The sequence below is a fragment of the Stylophora pistillata genome, chromosome 1 (genome assembly GCF_964205215.1).
Source record: "Stylophora pistillata chromosome 1, jaStyPist1.2, whole genome shotgun sequence".
Lineage (NCBI taxonomy): Eukaryota > Metazoa > Cnidaria > Anthozoa > Scleractinia > Pocilloporidae > Stylophora > Stylophora pistillata.
Genome location: NC_142519.1, coordinates 24147745 through 24166796, shown reverse-complemented (window position 1 = coordinate 24166796; position 19052 = coordinate 24147745). Strand labels below are relative to the sequence as shown.

Below are 19052 nucleotides of genomic sequence, written 5' to 3'. Positions count from 1 at the left end.
GGCTTCACTACACCAGAACTAGATGAACTACTGATATTTGAGTTTCCACCCGATGGCTTCCTCACTGGCGCTGAGGTCACAGGAGCGACGCTAGTAAGGGAACCCGTCGTAGCTACTTGAGCAGCAGCCAGCGGTGTTTTCTTGCTGGTATTAGAGGCAGTTTGTGTGGTGCTCGCCCATCGTGCAGTGCTCGGCATGTGAGTTGAAGTCACGGTGCTCTTAGCTGTGGTGGTGCTGACGGATGCGGTTACCGCAGGGTGCGTCACAGGGATACTATTAGCAGACGGCCATGAGCTGGACAAACTTTGACGACCACCAGATGTTGTCGTTTTGGTGTTAGGTTTCGATTGCGCAGAATGTGTCGTAGAAGGGCCTTTGGAGGACGTGTTGGTAGGTTTAGGTTCAGACAGAGTTCTGTGATGAGAGACTGTGGATGTGACTGATGTAGTGATTGTCGTTGTTGTTGTTGTTGTAGCGACAGCTGAACGGCTAATTTGAGAATGAAGGTGCTTTTTTCGAGGAAGAACGTCGTTTATGTCACACTCGGGATCCTTGACAAGCGCTGAGATGAGCTGGTGCGCTTGTCGTGTTGCATCGGCTGGTCCCCTGGAAAATGAAAATTTCAATACTGTTAGTTATTTCCCTTGGTGTCCCAGCTTTTTCTTGGCCTCGCAATAACTTTTGTACTCTTTTTATTGAACCAATGTTAATAGACATGAGTGATCTGTCTATAAAGTAATAAATTAAATAAAAAAGAAATTAGATTGTGCCGCGCTTCAATTGGTTAATAAGCGTTTTTAGGTGAGAGGATGCAAACATTAGTATGACTTTAAGATTCGCGCGTATTTTTTAGAAATATTTCAGACAGCAGTAGAAGACTTTTCTCGTATTAACACAGCCTTATCTTAAAATTCGAAAGGTTAAGAGAATTCTTGAAGACAATTCAAACCGTTTCAAATTCTTCCAACCCTCGTAGTATCCAGGTGAAACCACGTAAGAACGGAAGAAATCCTGTACTGCTCAGGTAAAGTAAAGTCGCCCAAAAATTAAAAAGAAAAGTATGGGCATCTACATGCGCAAGCTTAGTTTACCGATGATTAAATTCTCTTCCCTCTATTTCCTCTAATAACCACTTTCGAAAATGCTACAACAAAACTTACTTAATCGTAACTATACAGCTGCCGGTTGTTTTCTGTCGATTGGTATCGATATCGATGTGGGCTCCGGTTGTTTCGCGGATAGCGTTAATATTGCACCCTCCACGACCAATCACACGGCTTATCACAGACGATGAGACGGACATTTTCTTCGATCTAAAAAAGTAAAAAGCCAGAGTTATCACAGAAGGTGGTTAATTCACAACGATACTCAGTCCAAATTTTTCAGGTTTTGACAGCAACAGTGCTTCATACCTTCTTACAACTTCCTTCCAGCCATCCTCGTGTTTTTTGCCCTTCTTCGGACTCGGTAAAGTTGATATCTTAGTAGTAGCTGTTGTGGTAGTTAGAGTAACAGCGAGACATTGAGCTGCAGCAGTGGCCACAGTGATGGGTGACAATGCACTGTGAGGAGTGGTTTGGGTCATGATGGTGCTGGCCACTACCTTGGTGATCTCCGCAGTTTTCATGACACTGATCACATCGGTCGATCTGACAAAAATAGAACAAGTCACTTTATCAAAATTATTCTCACTAATTTAGCAACACTTGAATGAATCTTTCATTACAGAACTGCTATTTAAGAAAGAGGAGAACAAAAAATGATGGTAAAACTCTGCAAACAAGCCAAGTGGCCTACAAGGCGCATGAACCGACCAGGAGTGTTGTTACTCTATCGCACACGTTACCCACGTCGGGCTTGGCTGCCAGCCCGTTGTCCCTACTCCTAAATGGAGGAGCAGCATTGTGAGATTAGAGAAACATGGAAAAGGACACAACACAGTGGCCTGGCCAGTTCTTAATCTCAGACCTCTCAACTAACAGTCTAGCGTGGGCTGCTCTTTATATTGTGGGTATAACATTGCTACAATTCCACATAGTTACACGACGTGAACGGTTATGAAAGCCGGCAAAAATCAACAATGAATAAAACACCAAGACAACTTTTAGGTTCATAACCACTGCACTCCGCTAACCACGGATATCATCTGAACAGACTCAGTTATTCAATTTTAACCACCTTATAACTTTGTCTCCATTAGTTTGCAAGACAAATGTATGATTCAGTGCTGCCTGATTACTCACAAAGGAATGGCAGCCAAGATCTCCAAACGGTTAACCCCTAACAGTGAAATCTGTGTACTTACTTTCCAGTGGAGGTGGTGGTCACAGCAGCAGTGATTGCGATACTCGTGAGCGTGTCTAAGGAACCTGTTGATGACTTCCTCGTCCTGACGCCACTGACACTGTTGCTGTCAATCACAGCTGAGGTGGTCAAAGGAGGGGGTAGGACACCTGCATTAACTGAAAAAAAGGGGAGAAAAACATAATTAGTTCTGTTCTACATTCTTGTCCTCGTATAGAAGACAAAAGGTTTCATTTGTGCGGTGTATTGTAGCCTTTGTCGCTGTGGAAGTGCTCTGAGCGTAAGGTTACCTTGTGAAGATAAACCATTTTTAGCATTAATTTTTTAAACAAGACCCTGAGTTCTCCTCGAACTGAGAAACGAGATTTCATATGTATTGATTTTCTTTCATGTTTTTTTCCTCAGAAAAAGTGTCGTCTACACTCTTTACAAACTAACAAAATAACCAAGGAGAGTGTACTTCAAGAATTCATTTCAAACTATCACTACTGCAAATTTGAAAAAACACTTACCACCGTTTTCAGCTGAGACCTTCCTCTCGGGCTCACTGCTATCATCACTGTTTTCTTTTTCAGCCATGTTTTTCACATTTGTTTCAGTATCCTTTTCTGCCTGCAGCTTCTTCTTCTTTTTCTGTTTCTTTTTGTCCCTCTTTCTGGCAGCAGCTGCCTTCTTCAGCTCCTCCCGTTCTTTCTCCAAATCTATCTGCTCCAAGAGTATGGATGCATTCTTATTGGCTTCCGCAGCCTGACGATCTTTAGCACTTATTATGATCTCCATGTTCTTGTGACATTTGTTCAAGAGCTCCTGGAACAAAAATATGAGTTGTTTATTTTGAACAAACAAAACTATCACCTAGAAAGGACATGTAGGATTAACTGACGCCTTGACAAGGTGCTGGTCGATCGCAGGTATTCTCAAGTAATTTATTTGGTTTCAATTGAAGTTTGCTTGTACCAGACAGAAGAATTGTTACAATAAATCGTTGAGCCAAAAACAAAAACAACAACAACAACAATAACACAATCACTTAGCCCAAGCTAAACCCAGAACTCTGAACTTAGGGTTCTTTGTGGTAACAGAAATCCATTCTACCTTCCACAAAGATCACACACTTAGATGGATTACAAGCATTCCAAATCAAGAAAAATTTTTCAATGAAAAAAAATTCTCACCTTATCAGAAAGCGTAGAAACAAATCTTGTGCACTCAGAGTCTGATGGGAACTGATGGACATGCTTAACAAGCCACTTAATAACTTTAAGATGGCCCTTTCTAAATGCTGCCATTAGAACGGACACCTTCCTATTGTCCTGACTATCAACATCAGCACCATAACTAAACAGCTGCTGACAGACTTCCAGATGGCCCCCTAAATATCAAAGAACACTTCACAATTAATATCCTACGGATAATCACATCAAAACTCTAGCAATATAAGAAAAGATCATTAATATAGGAAAGAACAACCTTTTCTCCCCAAGACAAGCAAATAAAGTTACCTGGACAGTTAAGCTAAATATATATCAAGTAACTTTGTTTGTTTTTGTTTTGTTTTGTTTTTTTGTTTTTTTGATTTTTTGTCAGCTTGAAGCCTTTAAACTAACATTTTCCTACTTGGTAGTGGTTTAGAAAACCTAATATGTGTGTGTCTGCTACCTCTAACCACATTGCAAATAAAAATTTTTAGCTAACAATGTTTATGAGATAAAACATTAATGTACTCTCCTAGATGTATGTTACAGTGAAAATTTTGTGTGGACACCAATTAACCCTTTAACTCCCAGGATCTGATTGTTACTTCTCACTTCTGGTTAGTTTGAGAATTCTCATTACCTTTTTTCTTGATAATGTATGAATATTATAGGGAGAAATTACCATTACATGTTAATCACTTCTTTGAGTTTAAGGGTTAAGTTAGAACCTTTATATGGTATGGATTACTTCAAGCCATTGATTACTTCCACTGGCACAGTATTACAAGAGTTTATAGAGCAAACAATCAAACACTTATTCATCAAAAGGATAGCTATCATCAGTTGCATGTACATGTACCTACCATTTGCAGCCAACCAAAGTGGAGAATTGCCCTTCTTGTTCTTAACATCTACCATTGCACCCCGTGACAACAACAAGTCACAGAATTTGTAATGTCCCTTGTCAGCAGCTATGGTCAGCGCTGTGTCCCGAGAAGAAGGAACAGGAGGGGCATTGACATCACATCCTTTATCAAGAAGGATTCTTCCCACCTCCACATACCCACCAGAAGCAGCCTCCATGAGTGGTGTCAGACCAGTCTGTATTAAAAATAACCACAGAGAAATAAATATGACAATAATTTACACAAATATTGTCTTGTCTGTTCATACTCAGAATACAACTACGGAAGAAAATAACACAGCATCAATGAAAACAGTATTTCGTTGTGTGATGTTTAACATGAATGTGAGGGAAGTCCTGTAGATGACAATATTGTTAGTGGTATTCCATTAATGCTATCATGTTATGTCTGGGTTGTAAGTATTTCTAGAGAATTCTGTTTGCAGATTAGAGACTTAGGGAAATGACTTTTTTCAGTTCAGAGGCAGAAGTTTTTCCTTGACTGTGGGCAATATGTTTAGCTTTATCATTTGGTAGGAATTATCTTTTGTTAGCACTTAAGTTTTTGAATCAAGGACCAATCACAAAATTGGCAAACAAAACCCCACAAAATTTTCATGCTACACAGTAAATCATATCATCTGTGCTAAGGCATCACCATTGCAAAGAGTTCAGCTCTCTGCTGGCTTTCAACAAGTAAATAATTATCTAGAATACTTAATTACCTTTGCACGGTGTTCAATGTTTGCCTTCCTTTCCACCAAAAGGTTAACAACTTCATGTCGCCCTTGAAAACAAGCCAATGTTAGAGCAGTATTTCTGTTAGTTTCAATCTGAGCATTGATGTCACTTCCCATGTCTAACAGTAGTTTAACAGCTGCTGTGTGGCCATTCATTGATGCTAACATTAATGGAGATATGCCCAATTTGCTTCCAGTGCGGGAATTGATCTCAGCTCCATGGCTCAGTAAGAGTTTGATGATACCAACATATCCTCCAGATGCTGCAAGACTGAGTGGAGTGTAGTCTGAGACATTGCGGTGTTCAAAGTTGGCTCCTTTAGCAATTAGTAGCTCCACCACCTAATGAAAAATATATCATAACAAAAATAAGGCAAATGAACAAGTACAGGTTGTAAGTGCTTTATCTTTCCTACTGCTATCCATTTAAAAGGTATTTGACTAAAATTTTTCCTAACAAAAAAAAAAAAGAAAAAACACTTCACTCTGACTTCACCAAAATTCAGTCTAAATCATCATAAAATATATCTATTTCTCCAGCATATACATATATGAGGGAAATAATCCCTTCCTTCAAATACAAGTAAATGTATCACTAACCTCTTGCCTACCACCAGAGCATGCCAGGGAAAGTGCAGTGTCCTTGGTTCGATCTGATTGGGCTTCAATTTCTGCTCTATTATCTAACAGAATCTCAACAGTTGAAGCATGGCCAGCTGTTGCAGCCAGAATCAAAGGAGTGCAGCCTACATAATAGAAAATAAAAGGAAAAATTGGAATGAAATTTCTACAAAAACCAAGTCATACCTACAAGTATGTAACAAATCCCTTCCCAACAAACAGGTTAAATAAGAGGTCTATAAGCAAACTGAGGTGTCAACATCTTACTGGGAAATCAAAACAATAGAAGACAAAAGTAATTAATGTTAATGCACAACAGGATGTGGTGTTCTCTCTGAAAATTATAGTTAATTGAGAAGCTGTTGTAAATTGTTCACAAGGTATATAAAATCCCTTGAATATATAAATACACGTACATGTAAGTATACAACTCACATTTTTTTCATCATTATTATTTTATAGCTATGACAAGCAAAGTAAGTTGAAATTTCGTGGTCATATTCTTTGGCTTGATAAGTCAAGAAAGCCTCCAATAATAGGAAAAGTTCATTTGAATGGACATTGAGATGATGTACAAAGACCTTTGACAACTTGTAACAAAGATATTGAAATAAAATGAATAACTAACTGCAGACGGTACTGTCTCGGCCTTCTGGGCCTCATCAGTGCAGTGCTGATGCTAGGATGGGGGAGAACCAATATGGATCCCCAAACGATCCCACGCTTGTGGTATTGTCTAAGCCATGCCAGAGTGCTCAAACAAGAAGAGCCTAGTGAGCTATGCACAATGCTAGCGGCAATGACTCATCCCACAGTGCTCAATTTGGACATGAAAGCAGAGCTTTATATGCCAAAGAGCTATATCTAACAATATTTTATTCAATTTCTATCTAATAACATTTTATTCAATTGTGAATCAATCATTCTACCTTTCTTGTCCCTGTGCTCAATATCAGAGCCTTTAACAAGCAGAAGAGTCACCAGTTCATCATGCCCTCCAGCAGCTGCCAAAGTGAGAGCCGTATCTGAGTTACTGTCTGTTTGCTGATCCACATCAATCATTGGAGGAAACTGAGGTGAAGCTGGGGATGGGGTGGGTGTCAGTGGCACTGATGATGTACTAAGATCTGGAGGAGTAGGGGGACCACTGTTATTACTTGAATCTAAAACGAAAAAAAAAAAAAAGAACATATACACAATGTGGGTAATAATTTTTTGGTTAAGAAGGTAACACCCTACAGTATGAGCAACAACCTATATATCTGGATTTCCAAAACAATCCTTCTTGTCCCCCCTACCACTCCCCCCCCCCCAAAAAAAAACAAAAACAAATAAAAGCACAAATATATGTAGACACTGACTAAATAAATTAATCAACTTTAAAACTTTGATTAAAACAACAATTCTATTTTAGAGGAGGGTTACTCAAATCTTATCACTTTAAAGTGCTTAGACTACTACAGGTTTGTATCACAGTGCAATACTTTGAAACCAAATAAATACCTTCAGATAGCATGTCTCCGATGGTGTCATGAAGAGTCTGAGCAGGTTCTGCAACCATTAAACCTTCAATTCCATCCTGATCATCAGTAATCCCACCAGTTACAGCTCCCACAGAGAAGGGTGATGGAGGCAAGGCAATTTCCTCTCCCTCAAGATTCAGTGCTGATACTTCCTCGTTGACACTCTGGAGAAGCTCAGGGGGTATATTCTCCAGGGAGAGGTTGGCACTCTTCAAGGCTTTGGCTAGCTTCCCTTGAATGAGCTGCAGCTTTTCGCAAATGACAACCTTGTTATCAGTCTGCACGGCGGTTGAGGTCATGTTTGTTGACATGTCAGACATTGACTGGCTTACAGATGACATAGTGGAAGAAGTGGAGCAAGATGTAGTTGGCATTTCTGGCACAACAAAGTTGGCAGGAGTGTTTAACAGAAGAGGTGAATGAGGTGACAAAGGAGTGTTTGACAATTGGTTTAACAGCTGCTGGTTCAACAATGCCTCTGCAGTCATATCAGGCAGTTCAGGATGTTCCATCAGCGGAGGTTGGGTTGCATGAACAGGAGGCACTCTGGGTGGTGGCACAGTGGGAGTGGGAAGAGTAGAAGGCATTGAATGCAGTGGTAGTTCTGCTGGGGGGTTGGAAACAATGGGGTTTTCCAAGAGGAAACATATAACAGCTGCATGGCCTCCTTTGGCTGCCTCTATCAAGATGTTGGAATTATCCTATGGTATAATGAAAATAAAAAAGTGGTCCAAATTTTCAGAAACAAATCTTGTTTTAGAATAATACTGCACAAGTGTCAGATTTGTTGTATGGTGAACTTTTCAAACTAAACTTATTCTCAGACAGGAAAGACATGATATCAAAGCTAGTGATTTAAAGTATATCCAGTAAACTGTAACTTATAGTTCTCACCTTTAACTTATGCAAAGGGTCAGCACCATGTGCTAATAGCAACTCTACCACTGCTAAGTGTCCACCAGCACAAGCAAGAGAAAGAACAGTGTGATCATTCGCAGTAGTCTGTCGGTTAACATCAGCTCCTACAAAAAAGGTTAAACCCACGTAAATCCTCATTCACTATACCCTTAACCATTGCACTACCTATGTCCACACGGCTTCCACAAAGAACCACAATAAAACAAAATTCATATCTCTTGAGGTGTTGTCAACAACTAACCTCTACTGATGAGAAACTGAACTGTACAGAGATGTCCAGCTCTTGCTGCTTTCATAAGAGGTGTGCGGCCAGCTTCAGACTCGTGCTCCTGTTAGAAAGACAGATCAGTAGGCCATTTTCAATATATCAACATTCAAACTTGTATCCAGGGCCTGAGGGGGGGGGGGGGGTAAAACAAAAGAAATCACATCAAGGTTGAGGGATGAATAATTAAATTCTTTTGCTCTGTTCCCCCATTGCCTTAGAGCCATGTTAGAATTTTAATATACTAAAAATGGCCTGTTTAACAAATCAAACTGATAGGATTAATTAGATGTTCCCAGCCCCAGCCTTACCGAGCAAGATACAAGTTGTAAGGAAACAAAAACCTTACCAATTTAGCTCCAGCAGATAGTAGGACATCAGCGACATCAGTGTGACCATTCTCACATGAAAATGACAGTGGGGTATCACCAGTTGCAGTTGTTGCATTAACATCAGCCCCTATAATTAAAGTTCAAGTTGTATAATTTTTTCCTCCTTTAAAATTACTCTGCAAATTATATCAATGTGGCAATCTTAAGGTCAAAAATGTCTTAATAGTGACCAAAATATATAAGAATGGCTCACTCTATAGAAAAGAAAAAAAAAATGATTAAATTGAACTCTATATTGTGACAGACTAACTACAAACCTACAAGTTTCCTTTGGTTTTTCAGGCAGTTTGTAGATATTACAATAGAAGTCTCTATACTTACTTTCTTATTAAATATACTGGATAGGGCATCTACTAAACTTTTCTTTGCTAATCTTTCACATGCAAGGTGAGTGGATGTACAATCTTTAAACATTAATTAGCTACATGTAAGTATGTTGATGTGTTACATATAAAGTAAGAGCTCACATTCCCACTCTAGATAAGTAAGCTGAATTTAGATTCACATGATCCCCGTACCTTGTTCTAGCAAGAATTTAACAAGATCAACATGTCCTTCCTGAGCAGCTTCCATGAGGGGAGTTGATGAGCCCTGCTCAATGGAAGCACCTGCAAAGAAGAGACAAAAGTCAAAATATTGCAAAGCTCATGTCTATGACTTTTCTATTATAAGTCACTCCTGGTTCAGAATTGATAGAAAGCACACTAACTGCTGTACCTGCTTGAAGAAGAAATGCAGCTACATCTTGAAAACCACCACAACAAGCCAAACTCAAAGCTGTCTCTTGAGTTTCCTCTGTTTGTGCATGAATATCAGCTCCTGAAGCAAAGCACAGTGTCAGTGTTACATGAATTCACCTAACAGAGCAAACCATCAAGTTTCAGACCTGAATTAACTGTCAAATAATTGGTTACCATGTTCAAGTAGCAGAGCAACCATATCTAGATGACCTTCACGAGAAGCTTCCATGAGAGGAGTGTACCTGAAACACAAACAATATATCTATGTAACCTTGGTACCGTACTACTTTGAAGAGAAGTTACATGGTGGTGGGGAGGGGGCGGACGACTCTGCCCTCTAGAATGTTCAATGATTACTTTGTTCTTAAGGTGTGTCAAGCAAACCACAAAGTCCTGCAAATGACCGTTTACCCCCTGTTACAAACCACCACCATTTCAATCAATTACTATTAAAAGCAAGCTATCTTAGTCATCCCCTTCCAATTTATCTTGTGAACAGTTTCTTTACAAGTGCAAGACACAAGATTGTTAGGAGTTTCTATCATCAAAACAACTATAGTTTCTCTTTGCATACCCTTCATCATTTACTTCTTCCAGGAATGCACCTCTCTTAATAAGCAAGTCAGCTAGTTCCACATGTCCACCACAAGCTGCCAATGTTAGGGGTGACTCAAAACTATCAGCTGGCATGTTAACCTACAAAATAACCAAATGAGAATTCAATTTATAATTTGCCACAACTTTATTCACCATCCAAGCCAATAACTGAACAATTTGAATATATCAACAAAGTTGAAATGGTAAATTGGCCACCGTTACGATTAATAACTGAACAGTTTAGCAAGGTTTCTTTGTTCCTACTTGTGCCCCGTGATCCAAGAGAAGTCTGGCCACTTCCACATGTCCATCCATGGAAGCTTCCATCAGCGCAGTGTGCATCTCATCTGTCTTGTGCTCTTGATCAGCTCCAGCATCAAGAAGAAATTTGACCATTTCAAGATGACCTTGAGAAAAAAAAATGTTTATCATCACCAATGAAAGACTTTACCACTTGATGCACATATAAAACAATCACTCAGTCAATCAAACCTCTTTATAATCTCCTGAAAAATTATTTTGGCTTTATCATTGGGAGATGAAGTGGCCTGATGATTATTGCACTGGACTTTCGTTCAAGACCAACCTGGGTCATTGTTTTTGGTTCTTGGGAAAAACACTTTACTTTCACAGTGCCTCTCTCCACCCACAAGTCTAGATGGGTTCTGCTAAATTGTCAAAGAAGCCTAATAAAATGCTGGAGGGTAACCTTGTGATGGACTAGCATTCCCTCCAGGGAGGAGTAACAATACCCCTGGTTGCTTCATGGTATAGAAATCAGGATATGCTCTGTCTAGATGAGCCACTTGGCTCCAGTAGAGACTTCATCACAGGTCTATGTACATGTACAGCTCAATTCAGACAGTGTTCAAGGGAAGGTAAACTACTCCAAATCATTCTCAAAAAGATAGTCACAGTGATACTTTGTTTCAGTAAACAGCTGGTATAAGTATCATAGGAATTGCTCAAATTATTACAGAATGAATTGGACTCCACTCAGTCCAATTACCATTTTTAACTGGCTTGGTGGATTGTATAATAGATATAGTCCATCATCAAAGAGATATCCAAAGATCTCCTTATTTTATAATAAGTTTCCTTAGTTCCTAATTAACAGCATCAAAAGCCAGACTAACACTACAAAAAGTTTAGACTTGTAATAGAAATAACTACGCACTGATGATGTCTGTTTCATATGCACTTGGATGAGATCTAGAATAGTGTTCTGTTGTTAAAACCCTTGTTATTTTCAGTTACTTTATTCTGATCAATGAGATAATTGTTAGGGTTGAAAAATTGAAATGGTCAAACTGCAATTACATCACCTATATATCAACAGTAGCAGTCTCTATATAAAAGAAAAGCTTCAAGCCTAGCTATCAAATTTACTATATTTTCTAAACAAACCCCGCAAGTCAAACAGTGTGATAATGCATGTGAGCAAGATAACTCAGAGAAACAGTAAGTGATGTGCTAAAACCTTGGCATAGATATTATAAGGATCAAGCAAGCATTTGTTACATTTAGGGCACATCAAAAAGTACATTAAGAAAGTAGGTAAATGATGCTTAAAAAGGATCAGAATAAGACAAACTAAGACCCTACTAGCAAAATAATTAGTTGGAAGAATGTGTTGCTCAGGTCCATCCACTCCCTTACCTTTATAGCATGCTAGTGTCAATGCACTCTCCTTGAACTCATTTGAATGCGAGTTAATACAGGCACCTCTCTCCAATAACATCTTGGCAACACTGACATGTCCACCACTTGCTGCTTCCATCAAGGGGGTATGACCATTCTCATTGTGGGCTTCAATATCAGCACCATGATTTAGAAGCACTTCTACCACATCTTCATAGCCACCGCAGCAGGCATAGATGAGTGCAGTGTTGCCAGCTTGTGATTGTGAATTGACATCAGCAGTGTGCTCAAGTAACAGTCTAACAATTTCTATATAACCACCACTCGATGCTTCCATCAAAGGAGTGCAGTCTCCCTTGCTTCCACGATCATCAACACTCGCATTCATTGCAAGCAGTACTTGGGCAAGTTCAAAATAACCTTTTGAAAAATAAAAGATTAGGATACCATCTAGTTCTTCAAAAGTAAGTTGATATCATGAAACAGAAGGATAAAAGGTGACTGTTTGGCCCTTCATGTTATTACAGAGACCAAAGGAAAATCCCTACAGGGTGGTAAAAACAATGGGTGGGTGGAGATTTCTGCCAGCTTCCTACTCTTGTTGACAACCCTACAATGTTAGAGAACTGATCAATGAAATTACCTGCTGAGCAAGCTAAAGAGTGTAGACTTTCTCCTTCATCAGTTGGTTCATGTACACTCCAGCCTTCTTCCAGCAACTTGCGCACAGCACTGACATCCCCTTCGAGGCAAGCTTCTGCAAGACTTCGAGCTCCTGTTTAAACACATTACAAAGTAAGAATAACATCAGATCAATCCCAGTTCATCAAAAGAATCTAAAAATCTTTGCAAAATTGTAAGGTCTTCAGTTCAAATCATAGGGAGTAGTTCAATTTTTTATTTTTCCCACATGTCATAAGTTGGCATCTTTCCATACCTTTTGACCATCTTTCCATATGTATTTCCAACCACAACATTTTTAACATTACTGAACTTAACAGTATAAAAGATGCTTTTCACAGATACATGTAAATAAAGTAATGGCAAAGCTCACCAAACAGCTCTTGGCTGGGAAGTTAATTGTTGCTTCTACACCTGTGACTGTCATCTACAGCAATACTTTTTTAAAGTACGGTATATGAAGTTTTTTTAACCCTTTAACTCCCATGATCTGATTGTCAATTCTCCCCTCTAGCTGCTATACATTTCCTTGTAAACTGGTCAGGAGAATTTGTTGTTCAATCAAGGCAACAACTTCTACCTGATAAGTTTGAGTATTCTCATTACCTGTTTGCTAGATAATGTATGGATATTATAAGGAGAAGTTACAGATTAATCAGTTCTGGGAATTAAAGGTTAAAGTGATTTCAGACTACTTTGACTGCATATATTCAAGTGACATTTTAGGAAGAACAGCTAAAAATCACAGTCAGCCAAGTTTAAAACAAATAATTCTGGCCTTCAGTTCCTATTAAACTCAGCTTAGTTAAAGAGGTTATTGAAAAATATTTTAAAGTATCTTTTATAATGTAACAAACCTGAGTCTGCAGTTGTTTGTCCAGCTGATGATGGCAACCCATTATTTTGGCTTCTCATTCTGGTCAAAGCAGCTGCAGCCTCATCAAGTGCACAGCTGACAGATGAAGTCAATCGGCGAAGTACTTCAGGATCAGTAAATGCTTTTCCATCTGCCAATTTACCAACACCTTAGAGATAAAAAGTGTAGTGATTACTTTACTACAACCCAAACTAAAGAAGCTTTTACATTACTGCCAGATTTATCAGTATCAGAGACAAACAGCTGTAACCTTGTCTGAGAAAGATTGTTTATTTGTTTAGTGGAGAACCAAACAGATTTAGCACATGATCACCTCTACTATCTGCTTTGTGGCAAACTATTGAGTTTCTGAGTAACTTATGCTGGGTTGTTGCAAAGTACCAGCTGCCAGTGAAATTCGCCCAATGAAAAAAGTAAGTATCCCTGGCTGGGTTTGGGCCTTTTGTTAGTTGCTAAGGCACAACGGGTACTTCTGATGTTACCCACTGACATTTGCTCCATATGAAATGCTAGCATCTAATTGAAAAGATCTGAATATACAACTGACTAACCCATGTATTAGTGACACTACCAAAAGCTAAATAATTAAAAAAAGTAAAGCAAATGTGACCGGGCACAGGATTTCGTACACTAACGCTTTTCCGTTAAACGGGTAAAAATAAACGGTTTGTAAACGGATAGTAAACGGGTAGCAAGAGCGTTTAAACGGTTTGCATGTCCGCTTAAACGAATAGTCCAAAGCGTAAAACGGTAGAGCAAAGTCCAAAAACGGATTCCGTAAACCGTTAAACAGCCGAGAAAAAAAATAAACGGATGGCTTAAAACGTTAAACGGTTGAACAGCATCTATAAATATTATTTTTATGGATAGCTCAAAATGTTAAACGGATGGACAAAAACCTTGAACGAATGAGGAGGGCTAAAGAACGGCGGAAAGTCATGCACATATCGATCAGAAACCGTTGCGAACAATTATACGAATTGTTCATGCGGAACACTGACGTTTCATACCAATAATATTCGACCGACAACGATAGAAAACTAAGTAAAATGAAATTACTAGCCTGCAATTAAGCTATCCACTGGCGAGTGAAGCAAGCCGAGAGCGAGTCTCGCCCTGGGGAGCTCGCACTGGGTTTGAAAATTTGTATAAGCAGAGGAAGCAATCTGTCAATCATACCATGTGGACTGAACATTCTCGATAGAAAGAAAATAGAGTTGAGAAGCAAAGTCGTTTTTTTTTTTTCATGTTCCTACATTGTTTCTTCTACGTATTGACTGAAATGAAAACGCGCTATCAAGTGAAAACGTTAAGAAATGCCGCTGATTTTGTAGATTTCACCGTCGGTTAATCGAAACAATTTTGCATACGCATGTAACAAAACTCAACTTTCTTTCGCTCGTGTTTCATCTTGCATTCGATTTCGTAAAGTAATGTGTAATTACAGCTTTTATAAAGCAATTTCCGTTTCCTTTCAATCGACGGAAATAAAAGATGAGAAACTCGATAGCCACGGATGTTGTAAATTTTGCCGTACACGTCAATCGAAATAAATTTGCATAATCATGAAAACAAATCTTGCTCTCCTCGTTAAACGGATGCAAGTAACCGTTAAACGGATGTATTTTATTTTAAACGGATAGGTTAACCGTTTAAACGTTTTGTCGAAAACGTTAAACGGATGAGCAAAGCGTTTAAACGGATGAAGAAAGCGTTTAAACGCTTTAATGATCCGTTTTAAACGGATAGTAAACGGATAGTAAACGGATAGTAAACGGATTGATTCGTTAAACGGTAAAGCATTAGTGTACGAAATCCTGTGCCCGGTCACAAATCTAAAAAAAATTATGTTTGAGCACTTTTTTATTGTGACTCTCTTTTGTGTTTCTTGCATCCATCATTCTTTTTATTGCAACTCTTTTTGTTTTTCTTGCATTTCTTGCCAATTAACCACAATACCTACACATATGTATAAAATCACATCCAGCCATAAATGCACTCTTCAGAATAAATGGCTCAAATATTAAAAAGGAAAAAATTGATCAATAAACCATTACACTTTGAGGTGTTGTCTTTGAGTATTCTCACTTGAAAATTTCAACCCACAGCCTTATTTCTAAGCAACAACCTTGACTTATGGACTAACTACATGTATGCATTGTAAAGAAGTTTATCGTAAGTAGTAGGAGTTAATAATTGACACTACCAATCTTATATTGTTTATTAAAGAAAAATTGGCCCTGACTTTTATTTACATGAAATTGTAACTTGAAAAATTAAGGACTAATGAAAACACACATAAAAGTCAAGCATCTCATTGTATCATCCTTTATTTCATCCGTCAGAGACAAATAAATAAATGAAGTTCGTCTAATTGCATCATTCTTTCATTCACTCTTCTAAGACAAATCAAACAATGCAGTTCAAAGGTAACATACCTGCAGCTTCCAAAAGAGTCTCTAGTCGTGCCTGAGTCTCTGGGTCCATCTTCCTTAAGTCATTACTCAGACCATCGGAACCAGACAGCATAAGCTTTGATGTGAGTTCACTCCTCTTGGCTCTAAGAATGTACTCCATCTATAAATAACAGAATGTAGTTATATACCTTGACAGGGTTCATTTATATCTTACAGAATTCTGTAAAGTATACGCAACAGACAAACTCTTGCTCATTAACAACTACATTTAGGGTATTTACAACTCCATCAATTATCAACTCAAGATGCAGTCAAGAATATGAAAGATGGAACTGATAACTATCAATACTCACTTTAAGGGAGACTTGTATCTCCAAAAAACTTAAAACAAAACCCTTGCATCATCTACTAATAGGATCAAAGAATACTTCCAACATGGTGAGGAGTCAAAGGAGTCCATTGATACTTTATTCTTTTTTTTAAAGCCTTAAAGAAAGCCCTGTCAAGAGGAGGGAACCAAGATTTCCTACATCATCAAGGCTGTGCCCTAAGGAAAATTGATTGGAGCCCAGTGCTCTGAAACTGTGAAATCCAGGGTGTCCAGCATATGCTTTTTATGAAAAAACTAAAATTCTTGAGTCACCCAAGAGCAAAAGTAAGGCACCAAGGGACACCAGGCACTGCTAGACCACAGCCTTGACCATGACGAGTCAAATCAAATACTTAACCTGACAACAACCTCAATAACCTATGTTCATGTAATTGGTCTCAGAAGTTTACTAAACTTGTTTAGCCCTAACAGGATTCTAGAACATGCCACAAATGTTAAATCTGACCTTGGCACGATATAACCATTACTGAAATTGTATGCAAGCCAAAGACCAGCATTTCCATGTAAACAATGTACAACTGCACCATTAATCCTTTCACAAGGATTATGACCTTACAATATGAATAGATTTTCACCAGAGTCTATTTAACAAAACCCTGAACTGCACAGATGTTAAATCTCACAAAGGAAATGGCAATACTCAAAAAATAACAATGGACATTGCAGAAATGTTAAAAGATGGCAATGTTAATTTCATGGTTTCTTGATGTAGGACATGGTGCAATGAAATACAGAGTTAGTTTGCAGAGTGTGTATTAATGACTGAAAACACATCATTTTTGCAGCAACCTTGATGTACACAAACATCTTGAAATGTGGCATCATTATTGAAATTTAAATGCACATCTAAAATCAGGAATTAGTACATTTGAAATTACAATTAAGGTCTTTACACAGTACTCAGAATATCATAATTTGAGGGTACTGAAGAAATACAAAAAAAACATTTATTGCTCTACATAACTTTTACACTTGTTAGACATATTGAACATAAATTTACACTGAAGGTGACAGATAAATCAGAGAAAAGTTCTAGAATATGTTCAACATCACTGCACAACAAGTATCCTTACATAAAAATTCCAAGCCAGGGCAAAAGACTATTTCAATGAAGGCAACTTAATTGTCATTAAAGAAGTAAAAATAATTTGTGAAAATAGGGATATACTTGAAAAACATTAGTAGAAAGCACCAGTCCCGAACCAACGTGATTATGTAATTCATGTTGTCCCTTGACGCAAAATACAATAGCAAATTCACAATAGTTGTGAAGGACGTGCCATTTGGTGACATCTTTTGGACTAAAAAAACACAACTGAACATCACATTACATTGATTAAATGATTTTCTCAGCTGTGAGGGCACGTAGTGGTATACTTTCAGCCAGCGTTCGACATTACATGAGATGTAAGAACACGATGTAAAACTAAAACACGCTCAGTAGGTCATAAAATTCTTCGACGCAAATAGGAAATAATCAATTTTCATTTTCCCCAAATTGAGGTTACTTAAGAATGAGGGAAAAACAAATCGAAAAAAATAGATTAAATAAGGGAAGGAAAAGCATATAATTTCAAACGAATGACGATTAAAACTTTGAAGAATCTACAAGTTTTAGACCACTCCTCCGGCACGTGTTTGAGGCTTCGGTAGTAATTTTTCGTAGCAATCGGTAGCGATAACAAAATTTTATATTCAAGGTAAAAATCCAACTTCTTCTTGTACTGAGCTTCGCGAACGACTCAAAGTTCCTGAGCATGAATCATTACTCTGACATACACATAAAATTTCACATTATTGAAGTCTTGATTTGAAATAAGAGACTGCCAGCAGAAGAACATCGCACTTTGTTAATTTCCCCAGAAGAGAAATGTACACGCAGACAAAATTCAACTTACAAAGTGACTCCTTGTGTCTTTCCCTTCCTGATTTATCGAAAAAAATTTGTTCAAGCCTTCGCCAAAAGGTAAAGCGTACCATCAAAACAGGGTAAATACACTGAACAAACTTGTTCCCAAATATTACGGCAAAGAACATGTTACTATTCTCAAGCTAACCATTCGCCTTTATCGCAAAAATACAACAAAGAACAATATTGCCACGGATCATACCACCATTTCTCTCAGAATGAACTATTTCAGACTCAGAATATCTCTCCCCGGCGACTCTGTTTTCTTCAAAACAAACATTTTCCATCGTAAGTCGAAGGGTTAGCTTTCATAGCTTTAATATTAATCATGGAGTTAGAATAATTAACATACCAGAAACATTTTTCCTCTCTTTCAGAAAGGGAAAATTTCCTTAAGAACTCTGTTACCAAGTAAAATTAAAACATATTATTACATAAAAAATATCAAATTGTATGAAATCGCCATTACCGCTGAATGTTCGGCGCTTTCGTCGTCCAAATCATCATCTTCCTCGTCTGACGAATCCGAAATCGACGGCGACCTTTCGTTCGGAACCGCGCTCGAGTTTATCACTGACTTCTGTTGTTGATGAATAGACATTATCTACAGGTTTTCACTGTTATATACAAGTAGTCTTAAATGTTTTCTTGGCATATTACATGTGTTACTTGATGTAAAAATGCGAAGACTTGTTCACATTCTCACCAAGATCCGCCATGTTTCAGGCATCACAGTAAAAATGATTCTCGGAAAACCCCGGATATATGTAAATGGCGGCTCTGAGATTGCGCAAAAGGCGAAGAGAGAACGCGGTGGTCAATGTGGTGTTAGTTGATCCTTTGGTCGCCAAATACACGTTTGGAACTAATTAAACTTAAGCAGATTTTTTTAGATTCCGTTAGCGTAGCTAAAAAAAGCAATTTTACGAAAGGATC

The 19052-nt window shown here is 38.2% G+C and overlaps 1 protein-coding gene across 1 annotated transcript in view; it reads right to left on the bottom strand.

The window, feature by feature from the left end:
* The window catches only part of LOC111335520 (ankyrin repeat domain-containing protein 17), a 23121-nt gene extending 4273 nt beyond the window's left edge, over positions 1–18848 (bottom strand). Inside the window, exons 1-24 of the mRNA XM_022941443.2 lie at positions 18586–18848; positions 15838–15976; positions 13380–13547; positions 12485–12616; positions 11860–12261; positions 10465–10607; positions 10178–10299; positions 9778–9845; positions 9581–9682; positions 9382–9471; positions 8821–8930; positions 8448–8535; positions 8183–8310; positions 7269–7989; positions 6695–6928; positions 5745–5890; positions 5130–5486; positions 4364–4601; positions 3480–3676; positions 2817–3111; positions 2306–2462; positions 1413–1649; positions 1161–1313; positions 1–606 (exon numbers count right to left, since the gene is read on the bottom strand). The exon at positions 1–606 is cut by the window's left edge and continues 683 nt beyond it. Of these exons, the coding sequence (XP_022797178.2) occupies positions 1–606; positions 1161–1313; positions 1413–1649; positions 2306–2462; positions 2817–3111; positions 3480–3676; positions 4364–4601; positions 5130–5486; positions 5745–5890; positions 6695–6928; positions 7269–7989; positions 8183–8310; positions 8448–8535; positions 8821–8930; positions 9382–9471; positions 9581–9682; positions 9778–9845; positions 10178–10299; positions 10465–10607; positions 11860–12261; positions 12485–12616; positions 13380–13547; positions 15838–15976; positions 18586–18717 (5165 nt within the window). The 5' untranslated portion in view covers positions 18718–18848. The remainder of the gene's footprint in view (positions 607–1160; positions 1314–1412; positions 1650–2305; positions 2463–2816; positions 3112–3479; positions 3677–4363; positions 4602–5129; positions 5487–5744; positions 5891–6694; positions 6929–7268; positions 7990–8182; positions 8311–8447; positions 8536–8820; positions 8931–9381; positions 9472–9580; positions 9683–9777; positions 9846–10177; positions 10300–10464; positions 10608–11859; positions 12262–12484; positions 12617–13379; positions 13548–15837; positions 15977–18585) is intronic.
* Between the last annotated feature and the right edge of the window lie 204 nt (positions 18849–19052).